The sequence below is a fragment of the Marmota monax genome, unplaced genomic scaffold (assembly GCF_021218885.2).
Source record: "Marmota monax isolate L192 unplaced genomic scaffold, Marmota_monax_Labrador192_F-V1.1 WCK01_AAM20220418_F8-fsc00217, whole genome shotgun sequence".
Lineage (NCBI taxonomy): Eukaryota > Metazoa > Chordata > Mammalia > Rodentia > Sciuridae > Marmota > Marmota monax.
Genome location: NW_026692031.1, coordinates 2,605,132 through 2,631,257, shown reverse-complemented (window position 1 = coordinate 2,631,257; position 26,126 = coordinate 2,605,132). Strand labels below are relative to the sequence as shown.

General features: G+C 42.1%; 1 protein-coding gene across 1 annotated transcript in view; it reads right to left on the bottom strand.

The window, feature by feature from the left end:
* The window catches only part of LOC124099125 (SHC-transforming protein 3), a gene marked incomplete at its 3' end in the record, with an annotated part of 133,523 nt that overhangs the window by 72,224 nt on the left and 35,173 nt on the right, over positions 1-26,126 (bottom strand). The window contains exon 2 of the mRNA XM_058582686.1: positions 9,814-9,884. Coding sequence (XP_058438669.1) covers positions 9,814-9,884 — 71 coding nt within the window. The remainder of the gene's footprint in view (positions 1-9,813; positions 9,885-26,126) is intronic.

The window sequence follows — 26,126 nt, the reverse complement described above, 5'->3', positions numbered from 1 at the left end:
GATGCAAAAGAAACATCACACAGGGTGGTGGAGATGTGTCTGGAATGGTGTGCTCAGTCAATCAAGTTGAACACTGAATACCAAGAGCTTTTTCACTGCGTCCTGCAGGTAATGGATCAATAGTGAAGTCGAGTGGGGGGTGACAGACTGTCATGAACCTGTCAGCGAGAACCAAGGAAACTAAATGAGAGCATAACCAAAAGAAAGGAGACAGATGACAAGGGAGGCTTCCAAGAGGGAGGCAGTGAGCTTTAGTAACGGAATAGGGAGAAAAATGAGATGGAATGGTTTCAAGTTTGAGTGGGGATCGTGTTTACAGTTCAGAGTCAGAGACGTGAGTTGGACCAACTCTGCTGTTGGAGGTGAGGCTGGAGGAGATGACGGGCCGCACCGCAGTGAGAGGACTCAGGCTGGGCAACTGACTGACCATCCCAAGAACACATATGTCCCCTGGCTACTGAAATATGGACCTGGAACAGAGGAGAAAATTCTGAAGTAGAGATACAGATTTGTGGCTTTTCCACCTGGACGTGACATTACCAACATGGAGAAGATGCAATGAAAGTGAAAACATGAACCCTAGCCAATGCGTCTGAGGCCTTTCACGCATCAGACCGCAATACGTTCTCAAACCCATGAAGGAGGTGCCATTATGGTCCCTGTTGTAAAGACGGGAAAACAGAGAAGCAGAGGACTTAAGTCCCATGCAGAAGATCACCCAGCTGGAAAGTTACAGAGCCCAGACAAGAACCCAAATAATCTGACTCCCAAACCTGCTCCACACGGCTGCCTCTGGCAAGAGTGCAGGCATCCTTATAGAATGATATATTTCGGGGATAAGTGAGCTCAGACACAGAGACAGAAAAGGAGCAGTCAGAGAGGTAAATTGTGACAAGAATGCGCTTCTACCACGAGGATTATAAATACGCACCACGCCAGATGGTCCTTACAGAGAGTATGGGAATGAACGCCACGGATTCGCTGTATGGATTCTATTTAAACCATTCTCAGCCACCAAGTCATCTATGTTATCCATTTTTAAAATTTCGGGATGAGTGGGATCAGTTGGAAAAAAAAATAAAATAAACGGACTCATTTTTCAAAGCTGTGGTTTCATAGATGGTAGTTGCAAATGGCTCTGAAATTAAAAATAGAACCCTAGAACAATGATTCTCCAAGTGAGTTACTGGGATGGGAAGGATCTGAAGCCTTTGAAAACTTGTTTAGAAATTCAGATTCTCATGGCCCTCCTCAGACTTACTGAATTGGACACTCAGTGGGAGGGACTCAGCACCCTGTGTGTGACAAGCTCTCCAGGTGATTTTAACATAGGCTCAAGTTTGAAAACTTGAGAGTTCTAGAGGATGGGATGATCTAGGCGTGAGTGACAAATCTTTAGGCTCCCCTGTCCCAATCAGAGAGGCCATAGTACAAGACCATTTCTGGGGTCCAGGTCTCAGCAGGTTGCTTGATTCTCCAGGGAGTTGATACTCTGTGGAGCCAGTTCAGTAAAAAGTCCTTCCTTTCTGGTGCCATGTGGCAGGGAAAAGATGAAGTTCTTTTGCTCCTGTTGTCCTCATCTGGAGATGTGGAGCAGAATGGCCTGGGGCTTGCACAGGCTTTCACCCAACCCCATGGCTATAGTTCAGCTCTTAAACGTTCCCCCAAAGCCATGTGTTAAGGCCTGGCTCTCAGGGAGGCGCTATCGAGAGGTGCTGTGGATCTTTAGGGATAAGGGCTTTATGGGAGGTCCCAAGGTCATGAGGGCATGGGGACTGTGGGCCCTTCATCTCTTCCTCTTTCTCTCTTTGACTCCCTGGCTCCTGAGGTAAGCAGTTTTGCTCTGCCATGCATTTCCACCATGGTGGGATGCTTTGCCACAGGCTCAGAACAATGGAGCTATCAATCATTGTCCGGAACCTCCAAAACCGTGAGCCAAAATAGACCTTTTCTTACTTTAAGCTAATTATCTCAGGTATTTCATTATAGTAACAGAAAGCTGACTGACAGAATCTTCACAGAAGGACATCCCCTGATTTCTCCAACCTTGAAGTTGACATCACTTTACCAACCAGAAAGTGCCACCAGGAGGCAGAGCCGGTTCAGAGGCTGCCAAGAAGTTGCCAAGGAAGTCAACAGATAGATAAACCAATAAATTTTTAAAATCTTTAGGCTTTGCATGGGAAGTTTAGAGTCTTCAACTTGCTGCAAAAAAAAAAAAAAATCAAAACAAAAACAAAAACCTCTTAGGGACTCTCTATCTTAGCCTCCTGCCTCTTCAGGCTTAACCCCCTTCTCTACATTTCAGTAACATCTGAACCTCTTGCCCTTCCTTGCCACACATCCTGCAGTTTACACTCGCCTGGCTGTCCATGTCTTGCTGGACTCCGGGTCTGCCATCCACACACACATGACCATCGAACTTCTCCCTACCCAGATCCCCCTTGGGGAAGTTTTCCTGCCCTTAAGCAATACACGTCCCCACCAGTAGAGATATCTACAGAGTTTGCACCTGAATTTCTTAATCAGCCAGTTAAAAAGAAAAAAAAAATGACAAGCAGCTCTATGGGAATGGAGTCTTAACCAGAGCTTGAAATAGAAGGGAACAAAAAAGGAAGCAGAAGTAATGGAATATCCTAGACATTAGTGACTCCATTTTGAAAATGAGACTCGATCTTAACCTGAAACTGAAACTTATAAACTGCTAAGAAAAAGAAACTTAAGATACCCTGTTCCCATTACCACAGCCCCCCCCCCTACTTTTCCAAGGTCCTTGAATACAAAAATCTATGATTACCCAACCAGCTGCACCCAAGGGCAATTCTAGCTTGCTCCACCCGAGGTCATTTCTAGCTTGCTCCTCTTCCTGGTTTAAAAAAAAAAAAAAAGATATGAAAACCTCTATTCAATGACTCTGGCTGTGACACCACTCAGCTGGTGACCTTGATGTCCTTCCCTATCAATAAACTTTGCTCACTGAGCACGAGACTCTGTCTTGAGAGATTTCTTTGAGCCTTCTGTCCTAACAAGAATGACTCCTGGGTTTCCCTGTTGGGGGTAAAAACAAGAGTCATGCTGGTTTATTCAGATGTTCAAGGTGAGAATAAGAAGATGTTCTCTCCTGGGCCTCCTGGAGAAAATACCCTGTCCCCCCCCCATCCCACCCTCCAGCCACTGGTGAAAGTTAGGGCCTTGACCTCTCCACTAATTATTCACCACAGATGTTTTGTTAAAAAGACTTTGTTTTGTTACCTTCTGTTATCTGGGGAATCCAGCTTAGAGTTACTGGGTGGTAGTCATTCCCAGATGAACAAAGTCAGGAGAGGTGGGCTGAGGTCACAGAGGCCACATTGCCCCGGGCTGACCTTCATCCTTCCATGGACTTGTCCTTTGTCCCACAGACAGAAAGCACTGCAGAAAACCTACATTCACCTTCATCTTCTCCGCACCCTGCATGAGACCATCACCCAGCACCCACATCTGACCTCTCGGATGGCGCTTCTCCACTCTCTTGGTCAGCTCCGGGCAGCCCTGAAGAGCAGGGGCTATTCTGCACTAGTGAGGGGAGGCCGTCATTGGGCAGACAGCCCAGCTGTTGATCTTCAAAAGGCCCCACAGAACTGAGCCCCCAGTGGGCCGCTGTGGCCACTCTCTAGCCACAGGGGCTCTCTAGCTAATCTCCCCTATAACCTTCTATTACTACCAAATCTCAGGGTCTACTGGTTGTGTATCTACAGGTTCACCCAAGGACATGCCTCACGGGTCCCCGCCCTCTGCCACAGCTGTACCAGATGTTTCCATAGTAATAATATCTTGCTTCACCTCACAAGTAAAAATAAATCTATTATCGTGCACTAAAGTCGAGGGACTGAACAGGAAAACAGCTCAGGGTGAGGCCTGGAGAAGGCAGAAGGCTTGTCTTTCCAGGGTTCTCCTGATGTTCTAAGACCAGCTGGACTCAGGCTAACCCTCCACAGGTGCAGACGGTCCCCAGGGTCCTTCAGGGAGCTGGCTCAGTCCCCCACCCTTGTGCACTCATTAGAATTACTGCCCAAAGTGGGCCAGCAGAACCCATGTGGAGCCATCAAAGGGGTTTCCAGGAGTGGCCCTGCCCACAGTGGAGACACCCTCAGGGTATGGCTAGAGAAGCTGCCAAAGCCAAGCAACTGTCCCCAAACTGTGCTTTCTTGGGGTCTGCTCTTTGCCATGGTTTAGCTGCTCCCCTTCTGGGAAGTCTTCCAGACTGGCCCCAGCCCACAGGGACCTTCCTCTATGTCCCACTCCCCTGTGACTCTGGGCTCTTGGGGACCTGTACTCCTTGTACCTCTGTGTTTGGTATATTCTTAACAGGCAAAAAATTATTCTAATTTGGATTAAAACTGGAGTACAAAAATAGGGATATTTTTAAAGTGTATTATAGTCATACATAACAGTGGGGTTCATTTTGACATATTCATAAATGCATGTAAGATCATTTTCTCCATTTTGACACCCCAGTACTCCTCCCTCCCTTCTTCTCCTCCCTCCCACTGATCCCCTTCATCTACACTGCCGGTCTTCCTTCTTTTTTATCTATTTTTAAATTGATGCATTATAGTTATATTCAAAAGGCAGGATGCATACGCACACACACACACACACACACACACACACAGGTGAGGTTTTAAAAACCGTGAAAACACTGACTTCTCCCCTTTGCCTCCTGGCCTCACCTTCTGGACGGCTATAGGAAGCTTGGGCTGGAAGCATGTTTAGAACAGGAACATTGAGAATGAGCCCATAAGGCAGGACTCCAAAGCCAGCCGTTCTTCACGTTCAAATGCACTGGGGCAGGGGGGAGCGATTCACACTGGTGCTCTCCCTCCTGATTCAGAGACTAAATCAGCCTCAGAGAAATTACAAAAACAGATTCACTCTTTTCCTGGGCACGTCTAGCTGAAATTGACGTGACCACTGTTTATTTTGTAGTCAAAGAGGAATTCTAGAATATCACCATCAAGTAGTCTACCCATAAGATCAGGTCTGCCCAGAAGATTCCTTTCCAGATCTAAGAAAACCCATGAGCAAAAGTCAGCTTCATTTTTCTATACCATGGGCCAGATGCAAACATGTATATCTTAAGATGCTTTATGTGATGGATTTCCAAAGATGAGACTCCTCAGAATTATTTCCCCAGATTTTCCAAGGTGAGAAAGCCATGCTGTTCTTGTTAACGTATGCTTTGCCCAACATAAAGCACTTGCAGCCAATTTCTGTCCAGTTAGTTGTTTGCACTAACCAGTTTTCAAGAGGAAATACTGCTACAAAATCTGAATTAAAGATACTGAGGGCAGTACCATCCCAGATCTCCCCACCATTCAATGGGGCAGTTGTAATCAGATCTTCACACCATTCCCTAGACACCTGAGGTTCCCAGGGGCACAGGCCTTACCTGCCCTTCATCTGCTCCATCTTCCACTCCATGCACCTGCAGCCGGGGTGATGCTCTGAGGATAGCAAATCCTCTATAAACAACACAAATCTCTTGTTAGTAAATGGGGCCTTTCTTAAAACTGCACAGTATGCATTGCTTAGATTCCCCAAACGAACTTGTGATTCAATGTCCGTGCCACATGGAAACATCTGGGGTGAGATGGTAGCAAGGTGGCGATAGATGCTGGTGGTGGAGGAGGCGTCTGCCATGCTCCCCAGAGTGCAGCCTGGCAGACCCTCTCTTGCAAGGGGCTTAGCAAGGGTGAGCATTCATTCTCGGGGAAGGTGTTCAGGTACACCAGGATAGATGCAGCGGAGCTGGGGGGCACCGCATACAAATGAGGATGCTCAGGTGCTCGATGGGTCAGAGGGACGGCTTGGTGAAAGTGTTTACCTTGGACTGTTCTCTTCTGAGAGCATTTAGACAACGTTGGAACCGGAGAGGTGAGCTCTGTCTTGTCCTCCTTCAGCTAAAGATGAAACTCAAGGCTGGGTGTCAACGAGACCTCGCTGGTGCACGTAAGGCTAAGATTCTCAGGAACATCCACGTCACACACATCTTCATATAACTAGGGCCTGCTGTGCCCTTGGCGTTGCTTCCTGTTTGTTCAAATTCAAAACTCTCCAGCTACCAAACACTCAGCGCTTTCAGACCAATTTTACATGATGATACCTCCAGCCCAAGTCCCCGGCATGAAAGATCAGACAGAAAAGACACCAACTTGACAGCCTACGGCCCTACTCACTGGCTGACGGGCTATGTGTGTGTCTGTGACCTGCACCTGCCGGCGTCAGTCATGTGAGAAGGCCCTGAGTGGGGGAAAATCCTCTGAACCTCAACACACATGTGCTAACACCCCTGAGATCCCAGCCAACACCCGGGAGAAGAACACAAAGGTAACACCCTCCCTAAAGAAAGATGGATTCCTTCTACAGGGTTTTGGACTAAGAGGATTTTGTGAATGCTCCCGGAGAATTTTCAAAACACTCTCTGAAGCAGCAATTCACATTTGTGTTTGCAAAGTGCGATGCTGCATGCAGGCTGTGCTGCATGTGGCCATGTGCATCAGTTCAGGTTAGACGGGGTGTGGTGGGCAGTCAGTATATTTTAAGCTACTTTTCAAAACTGTATTTGGCAAGAGCTACTTTTAGGAAACAATTCAGGGAATCTGTCCTCTGCTGAGTCTGGAGACCAAGGCCCCTTTAGGAAGTGATTTTCTTCCAGGGAATCCATTTGTTCCTCAGGTTACGTCTGTGCTCCCCACCCAGAGGCTGGTTCCAGAGAAGCAAAGGCTGTCAGGGCCACCATCAGCATAACCTCTGGATGTCCTGCCTCTGGAAACTCACTGTGGGGCCCATGATCTCTGTGCTAAATATAAGCTGAGGAATGAGAACAGCAATCCCTCTTTGCCAGGCCCCGACCTGTCAAAACTGTCCTGCTTCTCACAGCCACCCTTGAGGTGGATATTATTTGGGCAGCCTCTTACTAGGTGTGCAAATCAAGGCCAACCTTACACAGCTGAACAGTGGAGAGCTGGGCTCTCCAGCCATCTCCTCGACAGAGTGGGCAACGATTCAAGTGAATGAGTCACCAAGCCACCAAGACCATGGTGTTACAGGGGCAAAAGGATGTTAATAGCCACCAAGGCACTAGGTACACACAAAAAAGGCAACTTCACTGGGTAGTTTTAAAAGTTATATTTTAGTAAAAATATCAGTAATCCATGCCCAATGTTTTTGGAAGGACCACAATAAATTTAAACTCGGATGCCAGGAATAGCATGAAAATAAACCTATCCTGAAAAAGACACATGATACAGCTGTTAGAGCCTCCAAAACATCTCTGGATATAATTTTTGAGTTATATCCAAAAATAAGTGAGGATTACTTGCTTATAAAAAAAATAGATTATTTTTTGTATGGGGTCGGGGGGAGGGATTGATCCCAGGGGTGCTTAACCACTGAGCCACATCCCAGCCCATTTTATATTTCAATTAGAGACAGGGTCTTGCTACATTGTCCGGGGCTTTACTAAGTTGTTGAGGCTGACTTTGAACTGGTGATCCTCCTGCCTCAGCCTGCAGAGCCACTGGGATTACAGGAGTGTGCCACTGTGCCCGGCTAAGAAGGCATGGCCTTTGGAAACAAGTTTTCCTAGTGCCTCTACAATTTGATCATGACATTAGATTTCCCTTCAACCCTCCTGGAATATCTTTAGTATTAAAGTTGAACCACAGGTATGTTTTTTTTTTAATTAGTTGTTGATAGACCTTTATTTTATTTATTTGTATGTGGTGCAGAGAATTGAACCCAGTGCTTCACGCATGCTAGGCAAGCATGCTACCACTGAGCCACAACCCTAACCCCCACAGGCATGTTTTAACACTTAGTTACCACTGAGACCTTAAAAGCTCCACACTGCGTCACATCTACAAAACATTGGTGGAGTATTGTTTGTATGAATGCAAAGGGCTTCCTTCTGATGCTGATATGTCAATTTGTTTCCTTTGGGTGGTCTCTAGCAATTAACTACAGTAAGGAATATGTCATATAAACATAACCATTGCAGGGACAAGCAAATATGTCTTTTTCAGAAAGTCTAATAAAACCCAAGGAAATCCGGTGCATTCAGAATTCCAAACCATGTTTCTGAAGTCCAAGAATAGTTCTCCACTTGCCTATTATGTTGCTTCTGTTTTTTACAGATCTAAATGGAACAGGGATAAGGAAAGAAATCCAATCTACAAATCCACCACTGTCTGTTCCACCTGCTTTCTTCTACAATATTATTATCACTTCTATCCATTTGGATTCTAATCCAGAGATCCCCAAGAATCTAATCCCCACCAAAGGGAAAACTGGAATCATTCATTTATTCCCCCAAATCAGCCCATCACTATCCCCAAGCATAACTTGGTCTCTTAGATGTCCTCAATCATTTGTGTGTATATGTTTCTCCCCAACACCGGGAGGCTAGGCAAAGCAGACAGCTTGTGTTGTCCAGCATGAGGTGTATAAACAGGAAACATTAAATCTCATGAATACATCAGAAGAATTAAAATGGCATGAAATCGTCTCAGAAATTCTAGCATCTATAATGAAGGGAATTCAGTAGAAATGGTCAACAGTACTCTCCCAGTCGACTGTCAGGCCTTTAAAAACTGTGCAGGGGAATGTACACAGTGCTGCCCAATTCTCATATTACACAACAGTGGCAAAGTTCTCTGCCTCCTTCCAGGTACTGTGCGCCTTTCCATGAGTAGGGTGAATGAATGTTTTAACAAGGAAACACTTTTACCTTTCTTTTAAATGCTTTTGATTCAAAATGCCATTCCTTTGCCTTTGAAAGATTTGTGAACCATTCTCTGCAAATATGTACAGATTCCTTCTTCAGTGTAGGTAACTGATACTAGTACATTCCCACCATGTGACTTGAGTTGTCTTAGAGAGAAGGGCAGCACCAACTCTTAACCATGAACTTCTTCAGTGAGGAAAAAGTATTCTTATAGCACTTAAAACAGAAGTGAGGTGTGTACATTACTTAACAGCTAATAACAATAACTTATTTCAAATTTCAAACTTTAGACTTCGGATGGCTCACTGAAAGATATATAACATAGCGAATCGAATGAAGCAATCAGGAAGCATTTTCTGAGGTCACTATTTAGATTAAGCAGTTCCACAAGTTCCGTACAACGTAAATTCTTTGGCCATAGAAATGGGGTCGTTTCATAAATAGTTGTAAATCTCTACAAGGTGACTTGAAATTGGCATTTTTCTAACAGTATAGGCTCTACCAGGAACAACACAAGGCCATGACATTTCATAAAAATAATGCTTAAATACTCGTCCTCGAGTAGTTTAAAATCTAAGTGATGGTATAGAATATATAAATAATATTCAAAATCACTGACACCTTACAGAATTGGTCCACTTCCTAAATGACTTACTTCCATGCACGGTTCTCCTTCTAGTTCAATGCAATTTCTTCTCTCTGTGTACTGTTGGAGATTGCCCCTTGACCTCTTGATTTTATTTTATTTTTTAAAGAACACAGTTCAGTAAATTTTAAAATGTCAATCTTATCTCAGAGTTTTTTTCTGTTAAAGAAACAAACATGTCGCTCCATCTATCTACAGCTTAATTATGAAAATTAAGCCTGGGAAAGGCAGCTTGTCCTTTGTGGTGTGTCATAGACATGGAGAAGCACACTAAGGTCTTGAGATACCATGAGACACCCCAAAGGGCAGTCTTTCCTTCCCAGAGTTTCTAGGCTGTAAACCTCAGAGATGTTTCCTTTCTGAGGTCAAAGTGGAGGAGTCCACTTTCAAGGGGGCTTACCTGGTAATTTGTGTCCTGGTGCTGAAGTCGAGAGACCTCATGGAGCGTAGAACTTCAATGCACCCCAAGTACTGCAAGAGGAAGAAACATACATCATGAGTTCTGGGAACTGAGAGGCAGAGATGATTCCTAACGACAACAAGGGAGTTTTTTGGAAGCAATACGCATTTCTTAAATCACATTTTAACTCAAAATTCTGTGGCAAGACTTTGTTCTGTTTCTATGAAAGCAAACATTCAAACCCATAGGAAAGCATCCTAATACTTACATTGGCACAAAATATGATTTTCTAAAACCTATTAGTATTGTCATTTTATTTAGATGCACATTCTTCAAAGCTTTTATTGGGGTATAACTTTCACACTATAAAAGGCAGACATCTTAAATGTTAGCTCAACATTATTTAAATACATATTTGCCGTGAAACTGCAAATCAGACCCTATAGTTCTAGTTCTTTTCAAAACTTTAGGGTAAATTTAATTTTTTAAGAAATTTTATTGGAGCACGATATGTATAACATAAGTGGAATTCATTGTGGCTATTCGTACATACAATATAACAATCTGGTCATTTCATCCCCCAGATCTACCTCCTTCATCTAATCTACTCATCAATTTTCATGAAATCATTTTTCATTCTATTTTCAGGAAATCTTTTCTTCTTCTTTTTTCCTCTAGCTTTCACATGTGAGAGAAAATAAATGACCCTTGACTTTCTGAGTCTGGCTTATTTCACTTAGCATGATGTTCTTCAGTGCCATCCGTTTTTCCTGCAAATAGCATAATTTGTTTTTCTTTATGAACAAATTAAACTCCATTGTGTACATAAACCACATCTTCTTTATAATTCATCTATGGATGAACACCTAGGATGGTTCCATAATTTGGCTATTGTGAATGGTGCTGCTATAAACATGGGTATGCAAGAATCTCTACAATGTGATGAATTCAATCCTTTTGAATAAATACTAAGGAGTGGTATAGCTGGATAATGTTATGGTTCCACGCCTAGTCTTTTGAGGAACAACCATACTGACTTTCAGAGCCATTGTACTAATTTACATTCCCACCAACAGTGTATAAAAATTCTCTTCCTCACAGCCTTTCAGCATTTATTGTTATTTATATTCCTAGAAGTTTATAAAAAATTTTAAAAAAGAATGAAAACACTATATAAACCAACACTTTCATTAACATTGAACTTCATTTTCTAATAAATATATTTTAGGGGTCTATGAATAAACTAAAAGTGGCATTTAGTTTACCAGAAAACCCTCTTCTGCATTATTCACCATAAAATTTTCAGAAATTCAAATTTATCCATCTCAATGTATAGCTAAATTTTGATCTGTTTCACACATGAAAATGTATGGATGGATACAGGGACATAACAAAAATTCTGGATAAAAAATAGATAGAATTTTTATGTTCTTAAGACCTTGAGGAGTTCCAAGGTGCAGATGATATAGACAAATGCTTTTAAATTTAGTTACTTTAGACAAATGCCTTTAGATGTAGATTTTATGAAAAATCCTCATGGTATGGTACATAAAAGACTGTATTTGAATTATTCCAAAAACCTGAGTTTGGACTTGGCTTTGTCATATCTTGTTATGTAAGTTTAAGCAAAACTTTACACTTCTCAGAGCTTAAACCTCTAAAACCCCATAAATGGGATGGTTCCTCCTACCACTGCATGATCACCGATATCACAAAGCTATTGAAATACCACCTTTACCATCCCAGTTATGTGAATTTCACAAAGATATATGAATTAGACTATCACTGACACTGCAGAGTTATGTGACTATTACAACTGACAGCATCAGTTCCTGTGAGTAACAGGGCCGATGTTACAGTTATATGACAACCTCCACACTCAGAGTCACAGAATTATACAAATACCACACGCACACTGCAGAGTTATGCGAAAATACCACAGCCAGCCACACAGAGCTATGTGAATGCCTGCATATCAATGTCCTATGTGACGAAATACCACAACCACCCTCCCAGGGTCACGTTAATACCACAACCCAAACTGCAGGACTGTGAGATGACACTCTACCCCAAAAATATGCAGGAGAGCCCCACCACCATTGTAGAATGACGTAAATATGATATCAACGTCAAAGTTATGTGGAAATGATGAACAACAATGCAGTTACGTAGTTGTATTTGTTACATTCATTACAAAGTTCTATGAAGACGTTCCCCAACACAGGTGTGTATTGACATGAATAACACAACCAAATCTGAGTTACAGAAGTACTATATCTACAATCATAATATTACATGAACACCATAACTGATGTTGCAGTGTATGATCCACCTTTCCATAGATGCACATTACTTATTTCTTTTTTCTTTATGATGGTAGAATATTGTTTCAACATAGCTTTTACACCACTGTGACCATTAAGACCTGACAACAATATAAGAAGAGGCAAAGCTTATTTGGAGCTCACAGTTTTAGAGGTCTCAGTTCATAGATGTCCACTCCATTGCTCTGGACCCAAGGTGAGGTAAAACATCATGGCAGATGGGTGTGGCAGCTCAGAACATGGTATCAGGAAGCCAAGAGAGACAGTTCCATTATCTGGGGACAAAATATGCATCCCAAAGGCACACCCACAATGACCCACTTCCTTCAGCCACCACCTACCTGCCTACAGTTACCACCCAGTTAATCCCTATCAGAGGATTAATGTACCTTAGGTTAAGGCTCTCATCAATCCTCTTACCTCTAAACTTTCTTGCAGTGTTTCACACATGAGCTTTTGGGGCAAACCTCATATCTAAACTGTAACATTCTGCCCCTGACTCCCGAAGCTCATAGCCATCTCACAAAGCTGAATACATTAGTCCATTTCCAAAAGTCCCCAAAGTCTGAACAGTTTTAGCATTGCTCAAAAGTCCAAGTCCAAAGCCTCCTCTGAGACTCAAGGCAAACTCTCAGCACGAGCCCCTGTAAAAATCAAAAGCAAATGACATATATCCAATATATAAAGGCACAGAGTAAACATTTCCACTCTGAAATGGAGAAATGAAGACATAGAAAGAAGGGACGGGATCAAAGTAAGACCAAAATCCAGCTGGTCAAACAAGTTCTGTGACTCCTTGGCCAGCATCTGAGCACACAGCACCAGGATGTGCTTTCCAAAGGGCTTGTGTAGCTTCATCCCTACGGCTTGGCTGGTTGCAGCCCAAACGGTCTCTCTGATGGCTTGTCTCTGCTCCATTCCTGCCGCTTTCTTTGGCAGATGTTCCATGGTACTGACGTTTCTTAATCTTGCGGGGAGGCAGGTCCCTCCATTGTAGCTTCAGTATTCTTCTGCATGCATTGCCCTCTCAGAGGCAGCCTGCAGGGACTCTGACCCTGCTGCACTTTGCCTGGCCTCCCCAGCCTTCCTTGGAAATCTCAGTGGAAGCCTCCTTGACCCCCAAATCCCAGCATCCTGCATTCCTGCAGAACCAGCTGCCAAGATCAGCCGCAATCTCAAGAGGAGCCAAGCATCCAGGGGCCCTGGCTGCTGCGGGTCTCTGAGTGCCTGAATGGCTGAGCATGATCAAACAACTTTCTAGGCAGCCCCGTGCAAGCAGGGTGCCCCAGTGCTCTCCTCTCAAAAGAATGTTTGAGCCTCAGATGGGTGTGATCTTGCCAGTTCCTGAGGTGCCCTCCAGCCTTCTGTCCTAGTGTCTCTGTGTAACTTAGCATCTCTTTAGTGACTCCGTCTTTAACGACTGCAACTACCTTAGTCCCAGTTTTAGTCCCACTTTTCAAGTCCAAGTTTTTCAAATCTTTCTGCTCTGCTTTCTGCTCCTGACTATCACAATAAACGGGATTATTTTCAGGGTCCAGAAGAAATTTGAAAAAAGATCCACTCTTGGATGCATAGTAGCTTAATATCAGAACTAAAGAATCAAGAGAAAAACATTCTGAAAGCATCCCACTAGTCCAGAATTAACATTATACTGAGTGAAGAAAAACTGGAAGCTTCCTTTCTGAGATCTGGGGCAAGACAAGGATGCCTACTTTCACCACTTTTATTCACATAGTACTGGAAGTCCCAGCCAAAGCAATCAGGCAAGTCAAAGAAATGCAGGGCATTCCAAATGAGAACAAGAGGTCAAATTAACACTGTTTGCAGAGATGTGATCTTATATACATAAAACTCCAAATACTCAAAAAAAAAAAAAAAAACTTTTAGAACTAATTCAGTAAAGTTACAGAATACAAAAACAGCCTACAAAAAAAACAGTAGCATTATTATACACCAATAGCAAATTATCTGAAAAAGAAATCAAGAAAGCAACCTCATTTACAATAGCTGAAAAAAATGAATAAATAAACTGACAGGGAATATACTTAACCAAAGAGATGAAAGATTGATGCAATATAAAGCATAAAACTTTTGTAAAAGAAGTTAAAAAGGACACTAAAAAAATATGGGAAAACATCCCTTGTTCAACATTTGGAAGAATAAATACTGTTTAAGATGTCTTCACTACCCACATCACCCTACAGATTCAATGCAATCCTTATCAAAGTGCCAATGACATTCTTTACAAAAATAGGAAAAAAAAAAAATCCTGAAATTTATATGGATTCCCCTCCCCAAAGAGTCCAGTATTCAAAGCCATCATGAACAAAAAACAAAGCTAGAGGTATCACATTACCTGACCTAAAAACATACCACAAAAGCTAGTAATCAAAAGTGGAACCACTCAGGAAAGCAGTATGGAGACCCTCAAAAAAAAAAACACCTAGGAACAGGACCACTCTATGACCCAGCGTCAGTGTTTACCCCAGAGAACTCAACGCAGCCTACTGGAGTGACACAGCCACCTCAGTGTTTAGAGCAGCACAGTTCACAATAGCCAAATTATGGAACCAACCCAGATGCCCATCAACAGATGAACAGACCAAGGAAATGTGGGCCACTACCCCATGGACTTTTACCCCACCATCAAGAAGAAGGACATCGTGGCATTTATCAGGAAATGAGTGGAAATGGAGAAAATCATGCTAAGTGAAATAAACCAGACTGAGAAAGTCAAGGGTCAAGTGTTCTCTCTCATCTGTAAACTATCTGAGTAAGATAAGGGGAAGAAGGTGGTGGTAGAGGGGATCAGATATAAAGAGATAGGGGAGGTCAGTGGAGGGGAAGAAGGAGAACGAGAGGAAGGGAAAGGGGAAGGAAGATGGAACTGATCTAACAAAATCATGTTAAATACACATATAAAGGGACCAAAGCGAATTTCATCTGTGTGTACACCTAGAAAGTACCCATCAAAAATAAGCAAATAAAGGCGTGAAAGGACAACCAGTACGGGAGAGAGGGAGAATAGGGGAGGGAAGAGGGAAGGAAAGGAGGGGTGGGGATTGAAATCATAGGCCTCATTTGTATAATTTTGTCAAAAGGAACCCAAATGTTATGCATAATTATTATGTTTTAATTTAAAAAAAAAAACAAAACACAGCGTAGGATTGACATGACAACAGACACCCAGATCCAAGGAACACAACATGGAGCACAGAAGAAACCCCACACAACTAGAGCCAGCTGGTCTTCAACACAGGCGCTAAGCAAGAACACACAACAATCTTGGACCCACTGGTGCTGGGGAAAGGGGAGGTCCACACACTGAAGAATGAAGCCAAAGCTCGGTCTCTCCCAAGTACAGAAGTCAACTCAAAGTGGACGAAAGACTTCATAGTACAACGCGAAACTGAAATAAATGTCTAGGGAAAAATGGTGAAATACCTCATGACATTACTGATGTGGGCAAGGGTTGTTGGATAAAACACCCAAAGCCCAGGAAACCAAAGCAAAGTGAGATGTAGGATTACATTGGATTTTAATATAATTCTGCACAGAAAAGGATATGATCAACGGAGTAAAAAGACAACCTGCAAAATGAGAGAAAATATTTGTAAACTACACATCTGATTAGAAGTTGATATCCAGAACATGTAAGATACTCAAACAACTATAGCCCCCCACCGATGGCTGATTTAAAAATGGGCAGTGGACCTAAATAGAAATTTCTCAAAAGAAGACACACAAAGAGACAACAAGTACATGAGCAAATGTTCCGTGTCACTAGTCATCAGGGAAATTCAAACCAAACCAACAGTGAAATGTCACTTCATCCCAGTTAGAAACAGTATTATAGAAAGAGAGGGGGGGGGGAGGGAGGGAGGAAGGAAGGACAGACCAACAAGAGCTCTCAAGGATGTGGAGAAAAAGGAATCCCTACATACTGTTGGTGGCAATGCAAACCAGTATAGCCAAAATTCCTCAGAAAATTAAAGATAAAACTACTATATGATCCAGCAATCTCACTATTAAGTACATAGCCAAAGGAAACAAAATCAGTATGCTGAAGAAATACCTGCACTCTTATATTTATTGTGTGACTGTTCACATTAGCCCCCAAATGGAAACAATTTAAAATTTTATCATCTGATGAATGTATAACAAAAATATGGCATGTATTCAAAATGGAATATTATTCCACCATAAAAAATGATGGAATCCGACGTTTGCAACAACACTCATAGAACTAGAAGACATCGTGTTAAGTGGAATAAGATACAGAAAGATACTATGTGATTTCACTGGTGGAATCTAAAAATATTGATGTTACAGAAATAGAGAATCATATAATATTTACCAGGGGCTGGGAGAGTAGTGGGGAGGGAGGGAGAAGAAAGATTGGTCAATGGGTACTGACTTACAGTTTGGAGAAATAGGCTCTGGTGTTGTGCTGCCATTGGGTGACTATAAATAATAATGTACTATATATTTTTTGAAAGTTAGAAGAAAGAATTTTGAACTTTTTTTTGGCAGGAGGGATGCTGGGGATTGAACTCAGGGGCGCTCAACCACTGAGCCACCTCCCCAGCCCTATTTTGTATTTTATTTAGAGACAGGGTCTCACTGAGTTGCTTCGTGCCTTACTTTAGCTGAGGTTGGCTTTGAACTCTTGATCCTCCTGCCTCAGCCTCCCAAGCCTCTGGAATTATAGGTACACACCACAGCACCTGGCTGAATTTTGAACACTTTTATGACAGAGAAATAATAAATGTTTGAGGAGATAGATGTTTACCTTGATTTGAACAACATACCATATATACCTGTGTCAAAACACCAGAACCCCCCCCACCACGAGGATGTGTAATTTCTATGTGTCATCTCAAAAACACATATTTTGAAAAGCATTCATGAGTGAGGGGTAGGGAACCAAGTTACTTACAATAAAAGAAAACGCTGAAAAAAGATAATAAGATTCTCTTTCAGCCCCAGATACATGAAGACAAATAACACTATCAAACATCTAAAGATAAGAAGTATTGAGGCAAACTAGCATCCAAGTGGGAGGGCGGGCAAAGCCTGGGAAAGTTAACCACCCACAGACACCCTCTGAGAGAAACGTTCCAGGAACACAATGAACGCAGCAAAGAGGACCACGTGGGTTACAAGAAATGACGAGGAGAAAAGAATCAACAAAAGTCACAGGTACCTCTTATGCCTTAGCAATTATGCATGGCTTTTAATATGTATCTCATTGATCATAACCAGTAACCAACATCTCAGAAGGTGTCAACATGGACAGCAAAGTGTTCAGAGGACTATTGTGCTTTATCAAGGTGGGTCCAGACTGGTTAATTGTAGGTAGCAGTAGAAAAATATGTTTACTTGTGAGTACAAGATTATAAACCACTGTAAAAAGAACAGAATGATCAACTTTCAGACCACTATGGAACCAAAGGAAGAAACAAACAAACAAACAAACAAAAAACACGTGTCATTCAGTAAAAATAAAGCATAAAAATAGAAAATGTCTGAATGCAATATAGAGGACATACAAACATCAGTAATAGATGTTGATCTATGTTTATCCAAATACCTCAGTGATCCCAATAATCATGAACGGATCAGACCTGCCAACTAAAGGTCAAAGACTTTCACATGGTTAAAAATACATGTGTGTTAAGTAAAATCGCAAAGGAACTATTAAAAAAATAAATATTCTACCTTAGGCAAATGCTAGCGAAAGAAAACGAATATGATGTGGGAAGCATCTCATTCAAATGGGCAAGAAAGAAAAAAAAGCATGAAATAAATCTAACAAGCAATGTGTAAGACCAAATTGAAGAAAAACTTATGGAAGGATGAAGGACTAAAAGAAAACCTGCCATCCTAGTCCATTTTGTATTTCTATAACAGAATCTCTGCTGTTGGGTAATGTTCAAAGAAAAGAGGTTTTCTTTGTTCCTGCTTCTGGGGGTTGGGGGATCTAACTAGCACAGTGCCAGTGTCCTGATGAAGTTCCCTGGCTGTGTCATATAGGAGAGAAGCAGGAAAGAGAACCTGCTGAAGGGGCCAAGGTATGGAGAGGTCTTGCTTTTTAACTCTGGAAGGAATTAATTCACTCCGTGAGATCAACAGTAATCCACTCAAGGGTGAACCACAGCATCTGCATTTATGGAAAGATGCACCATGCTTTCTGGATTGGAAGGTTTAAATAAAAACATGCCCACACTCCCCCCTAATTAATGCACCATTTTACTGTGATGATAGTAAAAGTCCTAACAGGATTTCTTCCCCAGAACTGGGGGAATTAATTCTAAAGCTTATAGAATGAAGACAAATCCTGAAGAATACAGAAATGTCTGAAGAAGATAAAAATGAAAGGGAATGGGTGAAAATTCCATGATGTGGACCCAGGAAGAGGAAGTCATGCAAGGGATCAGAATGGGGGCCAGAAGGAAAGCATGCATATTGATTGGTCAGAATCACTGAAGAAAAGATTAGCCAGCCAATTATCGTGACAATGTGAGTCGCTACACATTAGGAAAACAGCCTCTGGAGATATCTCCGCCCAGGGCTGCTGTCCACGGTGCTGAAATGCATTATACACGTTGCAGTGTGAGAACTGTACACCCTTTCCAACATCCCACCTTACCAATACACACAAAGCCTAAAAGAGTTAAAGAGCAGGAGCTAAGAAACACAATTATAAAAGCATACAAGAAAATAAAGAATAACCTTTTTATTACAAGACCAAACACTGAAAAGCTGCAAGTGGACTCATGAAAAACACTGATTTTCATAGAACAACATAAAAAAAAAAAAATAGGATAAGTAACTTGAAAAGTTAAGTAAAGGCTAAGAAAAAAAATTCCATAAGCTTAACTGAAAAAAATATATATACATACATATACACACACATTATACATACATATACACACACATTATACATACATATACACACACATTATATGTATGTATGTATGTGTATATATCTGGAGTACTCAAAGAGTTTCTATGAGTTGTTAAGTCAATCCATCAACTCAGTAGAAATAAAATGGCCAAACACAAATGGTAGACTCACAGGAGAAAGACACTTGGCTGATACACGGTAAGGACTAGTGGTCAGAGACATTAAAGTTAACACCACATGGAAATAATTTTTCACCTAGAATAGCCAAAGTTGGTGAGACAAAGGAAAATGGACCCTATCACACCATCTTGGAGAAAATATAATTTGATTAAAACCTTCTCCAGAGACTATTTGTAAGTCTCTATGGATATGAAAAATTGGATACCCTTTGATGCACTCATTTTACTTGTAGGACTCTATTCACATCTGAGATGTGAAATTGTATGTGCAAAGGCAGGTGTTAGTTTGTTGCCTGTTTCGAATGAGATTCTGAACTCCCTCCTGAAATGTTTATCAGTAAGTGAACCGTTAGACAGCTCGGTCACAATTAACCATGGGTCCCAACGCAGCCCTTGTTTTAAATGATGCACACACAGATCCCCAAGAAACACTATGAAACCCTCCACATTCTATTGGCTAAAGCAAGTCCCAGAGTCGGAAGATCCAAGGGAAAGGACCACCCCAGAGTGTGACTGCAAGGAGACTGGGTTCACTGGACCCCCCTCTGGAGACTTGAGTGCAGAGAGAGGAAACAGAGTTGGAGTAGAAGAAAGAGAGTCAGCAAGGGGGAAAGGGAACAGGAGGAAGCTCTTACTTCTGAATGCTTTTCATAACCATTTTGTAAAGAATGTGTTCACTTTTTACTTGCATAAATTCAAAATAATGAAACTTTAAAAAAAAAAACCTACCAAAAAAAAAAAAAAAGAAAAAGATCATGCTTCATAAAATTGTATCCCCATGGTATGATCAGAAAATGACCAATGGACAACAGGTGACTCAAATTACAAGGGATCTGGTGCCGCCTTGCTCAATGGTCCTCTTAAGGGTCAACTAGTAGTGACTGTGCCATCTCCATGTGAAGATGGAGACAGAGCAGGCAGCCAGCCTCTTCCTCAGACAAGTCTCAAGAAGACTAGACCACTGGTGGCCACCAGGGAGACTGAGTCACTGAATTCCACCCAGATGGTCCCAGCGACTGGTCAGGTATAAGTAGGTGATCCCAGACAGACCAGCGAGTCACAGTCTTAGGGGTGTTGCTGGAACTGTCCAGGAGTGACAAAGTCACACCCAGCTTCTGAGAGCAGTGGAACTAATGGTAAAGTTGATCCTTCCTCCTGCTGCTCAGCACCAAGCCTTCCTAGACACAGGAGGTCAGGAGAATGTGTGAATATTTAATCCTGGTGATTTCCACCCTCAGTGGCTGCTTAAAGACATCATCTAACATTCATTTGGAAATATGATGTGTTATTCTCAAGCACAGCCCATAAGTGGGAATCTAACCTAAGACCTAAAAAAAAAATCATCATGGGCTGGGGATGTGGCTCAAGTGCTCGCCTGGCATGTGTGCGGCCCGGGTTCGATCCTCAGCACCACATACAAACAAAGATGTTGTGTCCGACGAAAACTAAAAAATAAATATTAAAATTCTCTCTCTCTCTCTCTCTTAAAAAAAATCATCATGACTTGAATATTTTATTGTTAGTATATTCAGTGCCTTGCCTTTTAGACTCTGGTACTGAGAAGACAAAAAAAAAAAAGTCTCTTAAATGACTTTAAAATACTTAAGCAATCATGAAAGTGAAGCTGTTAATAAAATCACATTTGTTTTCTAATAACACATAAAACTCTCCTACATCACTCACGTCATCAATTAATAAATACATCTCTGCATCGTGAGGATGAACTGGTAGAAAGAAATGGAATCTGTCTCATATTGCTTGGAGGTTACCAGCCATGCCTATGTGGTTTACTAGTCACGCCTATGAAAGCTACAAGTGGAAAAACAAAGAAAAAAATGTGCCTAACCCGGATTAAAGAGAGATTGCTGGGTAATCAAAAAGGGGGACCATGGGTACCACACCTATAAGCTATCAGTCTAAAACTACTGATCTCTAGGTGTGGTCTCCTGGCCAGCAATATCAGCAGCACCTGGCAACTTGTTAGAAATGCAAATCCAAAACATTCCACAAGCTCTCCAGAGGATGATACTGACCATTCCAGTTTGAGATTTCTCTGTATGAAGACCTGATCTCCATTTCCAAGTTTTCTGGGTCGCATTAGTATTATTTATTGTAAGGAAAATACAAAGAAATTCAGAGATAAGATGCAGAGGCAGGAAAGGTGGCAGAATGGCAGAGTGGCCAAGCTGCCAGCTTTATTTATATCTTTCTTTAGGTGGTTGGCATCATTAGTACATATTGTTCCTTGTATCATTAGGCAGGTTACAGACTTGGCAACATTGTGCAGCTTATTCCTCAGTTACATACTAAATTGCAATGTGCCATGTTAGGAGCTTTGTGTAGCTCTCAAGAAAGCCCATTGTATAAAGTTACTGTTATGTGGACAGGTTTAGGCTCAGTGAAACATTGTGGTTGTCTAACAAGAGAGACCCTTTATTCCCAGGAGCTGAGTCCCTGAGATCAAGGTTGAGGCTGATAAGACTCTAGCTGCATTGCCACAGCAGCTGGATGTAGCACATGTATTTGACATCTTACTAGTTCCTAGGAGAAACTACAGGGCCTTCTAAGGGGGAAACAGAGTGCCAGTTACCCCCCAGGAGTTTGCTCACCAGAGGAACACTTCCACTGTCAGAATCCCTACAATTTATAGGCTACAGAAGTCCAAGTCTTGGTTCTTCTAAGGTTTTCCAGCTTGCATCTCTAAACTTTTCAAAATTCCTTCCACAAACCAGTTCCAAAAGTTGCTGAACTGCATGGTCAGGTTAGTCCCACCAACAATTCCACCTCCTGATACCTTCTTCCAAGGTTAACACTGGAGATTTCTTGAAGTGGTTTTCAAATTGTCTCCTTCCGCCTCAGTATCCTTAGATGAGAAGAGTGATGGCAATAGCAACTCCCTTGATTTGTCATGTCTCACTCATCTCCTAGCACACCATGTAGCTTAAGATACCCTGGGTATTATTATTTGTCCACCTAATCCAGGTCCTTAGAGGCACCTTTACCCATGTATCTGAAGATTCAGCTACAGTTCACACTTAGCTAAAGTTGTTTAAGTTTCGGTGTGTTTTATTTCTGCCGTGTGTTTTATTTCTTATAGCTTAGATATGAGGTGTCCCCCAAAAGCTCATGTGTGAGAAAATGCAAGAATGTTCAGAAGTAAAATGATGCATTTATGAGGGCTGTAACCTAGTCAGTGGATTAATCCACTTAAGTGGATTATCTGGGTGGTAACTGCAGGTAAGTAAGGAATGTCTGGAAGAAGTGGGTCAATGGGGCTCTCTGCCATTGGGGTTATAATTTGTCCCTGGTTGAGCAGAGCTCTCTCTCTTTCTCCGATTCCTGGATGTCATGAACTGAGCAAATTTCCTCCACCACACCGTTCTGCCATGATGGTCTGCCTTACCTCAGGTCCAAAGCTCTGGTGTCGGCCAACCATGGACTGAAACTCCAAAACTATGAGTCAAAATAAACTTTTTCTCCTCAAAGTTGTTCTTGACAGGTATTTTGATCACAATAATGAAAAGCTAACTAAAACAGAAATTGTTATCAGGAAGTGAAATTGTTGCTGTGACTAACCTGACCATGCAGTTCAGAACTGGTTTGTGGAAGGAATTTTGAAAAATTTAGAAATGTAAGCTGGAAAACCTTAGAATGTTATAAGTGGAGCTTAATGAGTAATTCTGGTGGGAGCTCAATTAGAATGCTGATAGGACTGTGAACTGTAAAGACTGGGCTCATGAGGTTCCAGAGGGAAAAGAGGACTCTTGAAAATTGGACAAAAGGCCATTTGTGTTACATTCTGGAAAATAAATTGTCTACATTTTTCCCATGTCTTAAGACTTTTTTATGAGGCTAAATTCAAATGATTCATCAGTTATTTAATCTACTTAACCGGATTAACTGGATAGTAACTATACGCTGGTAGTGTGTGATTCCATGCTTATAACATGGAACTAGGTCAATGGAGGCATATTTATATCTGTCCATGCTGAGCAGAGCATGTGCCTGCATACCCCTCCCCCCCATCATGTCATTAATTAATATGGCAGAGGAAATTTCAAGACAGAACAATATTCAGGTGGTGGCATGGATAGTGCTGGTATGGTATATTTTAGTTAAGTTCACTGTGGATCATCAGGAGCAGAACAGCAGAAAGATAGGGAAAATAAGCAGTTTGGCCAGAAAAGTACAAGTAAAACTGGGCCAAGAACGGTGTGGTTGTTAAAGAGATTACAGCTACTAAAAAGATGGGGGGGACAGGAAGTTCTTTGACCATGTTCAGCTGCCCAGACACTCAGAGATTGCTGTAGTGATGATCCTAAGAGGCTTGGTTACCACTGAAATGGCGGCAGATCTTGGTATCTACCACCTGGTGCTACTTCTGCAAAAATGAAGAATGCTGAAGTTAGGAAGTTATGGCTTCCACCAAGATTTCAAAGGAAGTCCTGAGAAGCCATGCAAGATGTAGCGTGGTTGAAATCCTTGCAGTCAGCCTCTGAGAGGGTGATGTATGAAGCTGTGAGAAGGAAGCTGAACTCCAGTATAGACCTCCCGAGATTAAGAGATGCTTGTAACATGGAACTTCTGTCAAGGAAAGCTTCAGGAATTGGGAAAGAACGTCACAATTCCGTGTGCCCCAGATACCAGATGCAAAGCTACAGGACTTGTTTGCCCAGCTGGATTTTGGTCTCCTTTGGGGCCCATTCCTTCTTTCACTGCCCCTATTTGTACCTTGTGAATGGAAATGTTTACTCTGTGTCATTCTATGATGGATATATGTAAGATATTGTGATCTTTACAGGGGAATCACCCAAGAGTTTACCTTGAGTCTCAAATGAGATTGGACTTGGACTTTTGGGTAATGCTGGAACTATTAAAAATATAAGAACTCTTGGAAATGGTCTAAAAATGTATTTGCACTGTGCAATGGGGCATGAGCTTTTGGGGGCCAGGAGAAGAATGTTGTGGTTTAGATATGAGGTATCCCCAAAAAGTGAGAAAATGCAAGAATGTTCAGAGGTGAAATGATTTGATTATGAGAGCTGTAACCTAATCAGTGGATTAATCCACTTGAATGGATTCACTGAGTAGTAACTGTAGGCAAGTAGGATATGGCTGAAGGAAGTGGGTCAGTGGGGGGTCTACCGTTGGGGTTTATATTTTGTCCTTGGTGAATGGACCCCTCTCCCTCCTTCCTGATGGTCATGAGCTGAATAGCTTTCCTCCATCACCTTGGGCCCAGAGTTATGGAGTGGGCGTGGACTGATCTCAGAAACTTGTGATCCAACTTTTCATCCTCTCCATTGCTCTTGTCAGGTCTTTTGGTCACAGAGACACAAAAATAGCTAAAACAGAAACCAAGATGACATTGAAGGTCCTCAAACCTATGGCTTTTCAGTTCCTTCTGCTTTCTCTCCTAAGTCTGGACACTCCACTAAGCCTGGAGACACAGCTCTCAATTGGTAAGTCCCAGAACTTCCCAATCTTAGGAAATTGATGGCACAACAGTGGTAGATGGACTTTGTGAAAACTCAAGACCATGATATTAAAAAAATCATAAATCCAATCAAGCTTCTGAAAGCTTTCTTTGGGAAATAGATGGAATCTGGTGAAACAGCACTGTTATTAAAAATAATAACTCAAGGGCACAGAATAAAATTAGCTTTCTGAATGAGAAACGTTAAAAGCAAAAACATGTAGGGGTGGAGACAGAGTCCCTGCAACAGAAAGGAGAATGTCACTGATAGAATACACTGAGCTGGCTTGCTCAAGAATTCAAAGAAATAATGGGAGTGTGTAGGCAAGACATAAAAGCCATCAGAAAAGAGCTCAATTTATAAAGACGCTCAAAGAAAACTCAATGCATCGGGGGCAAAAGGAAAATAAATGAGAAATGTTGCTCCTTCAATGCTTAAGAAAAGAGCGATAACCACCAATAGCAAGACAAAAGCCATTATTTGACAAAAGAGTCATATGCTGCAACTATTGAGTCTGAGCAGAAAACGCGTGGACAGGGATGGAAGCAAAGAGGGAGCTGGGAAAGATGAGTCATAGCTGTCACCAGCTGCAGACTCCGAGGGCTCTGGCTTCACCCTGAAAAGCCATGAGCTGCCATCTCAGAGATCTACAAACATCTTGGAGAGGCGACCCAGCTGTAGCCAGGAGTGGCCAATGATACTGGCAACAGTGTATCTGTCCTTCCACCCAGGAGTCTCATGGGGTGTGGGGGACTGGGGAACACATTGTTGGAACCAGAATGTAGAAGATCCCATGGGGACCTGGGAAACTAGGGACAACAGGACCAGGACAACATGTCCATGAGTCTCAGGAGAGCTAGAACTCCGAGGTGAAGCTTCTACTGCAGACTCCAAGTTAATCCTGCTGAACATTTAAGACCATAACCACGAGTTTCCACCATGAGGACCCCTCCACAGAGGACCTCATTGAAGGAAGGATGAAGGACAGCTGAAATTCCATGAACCTGAGAAATAATAGTGTAAGTCACAATAAAAGATGTGTGCGTACGTGTAAGAGAAAGAAGGACAGACACTGGAAACTTGGCTGACTACTGAGAAGGGCTCTCCTGTACTAGGAGAAGAGGCACTTTTGTTTTTCCCTCTGTCTTACAATGTTGAATATTTACAACAGAAGCATGTCCGAGTATTACTTATGCAATTACAAGTAATTGCATGGCTAAAGGGTAAGGAAAAGAAACTGATGCTTAGCTCCACGGTTCTCAAACTTGAGCATGAATGAGAATCCCCTGGAGGTTTGTTAAGTACTATGTGCTTGGCCCCGCCCCAGACCTTTTGACTCAGTATTGCTGGAAGATCTTATCCGCAGATTTTCTAACAATCGATAGCTTTGAGAGGTAGAACGCTGAGCTTAAAATGTCACTGG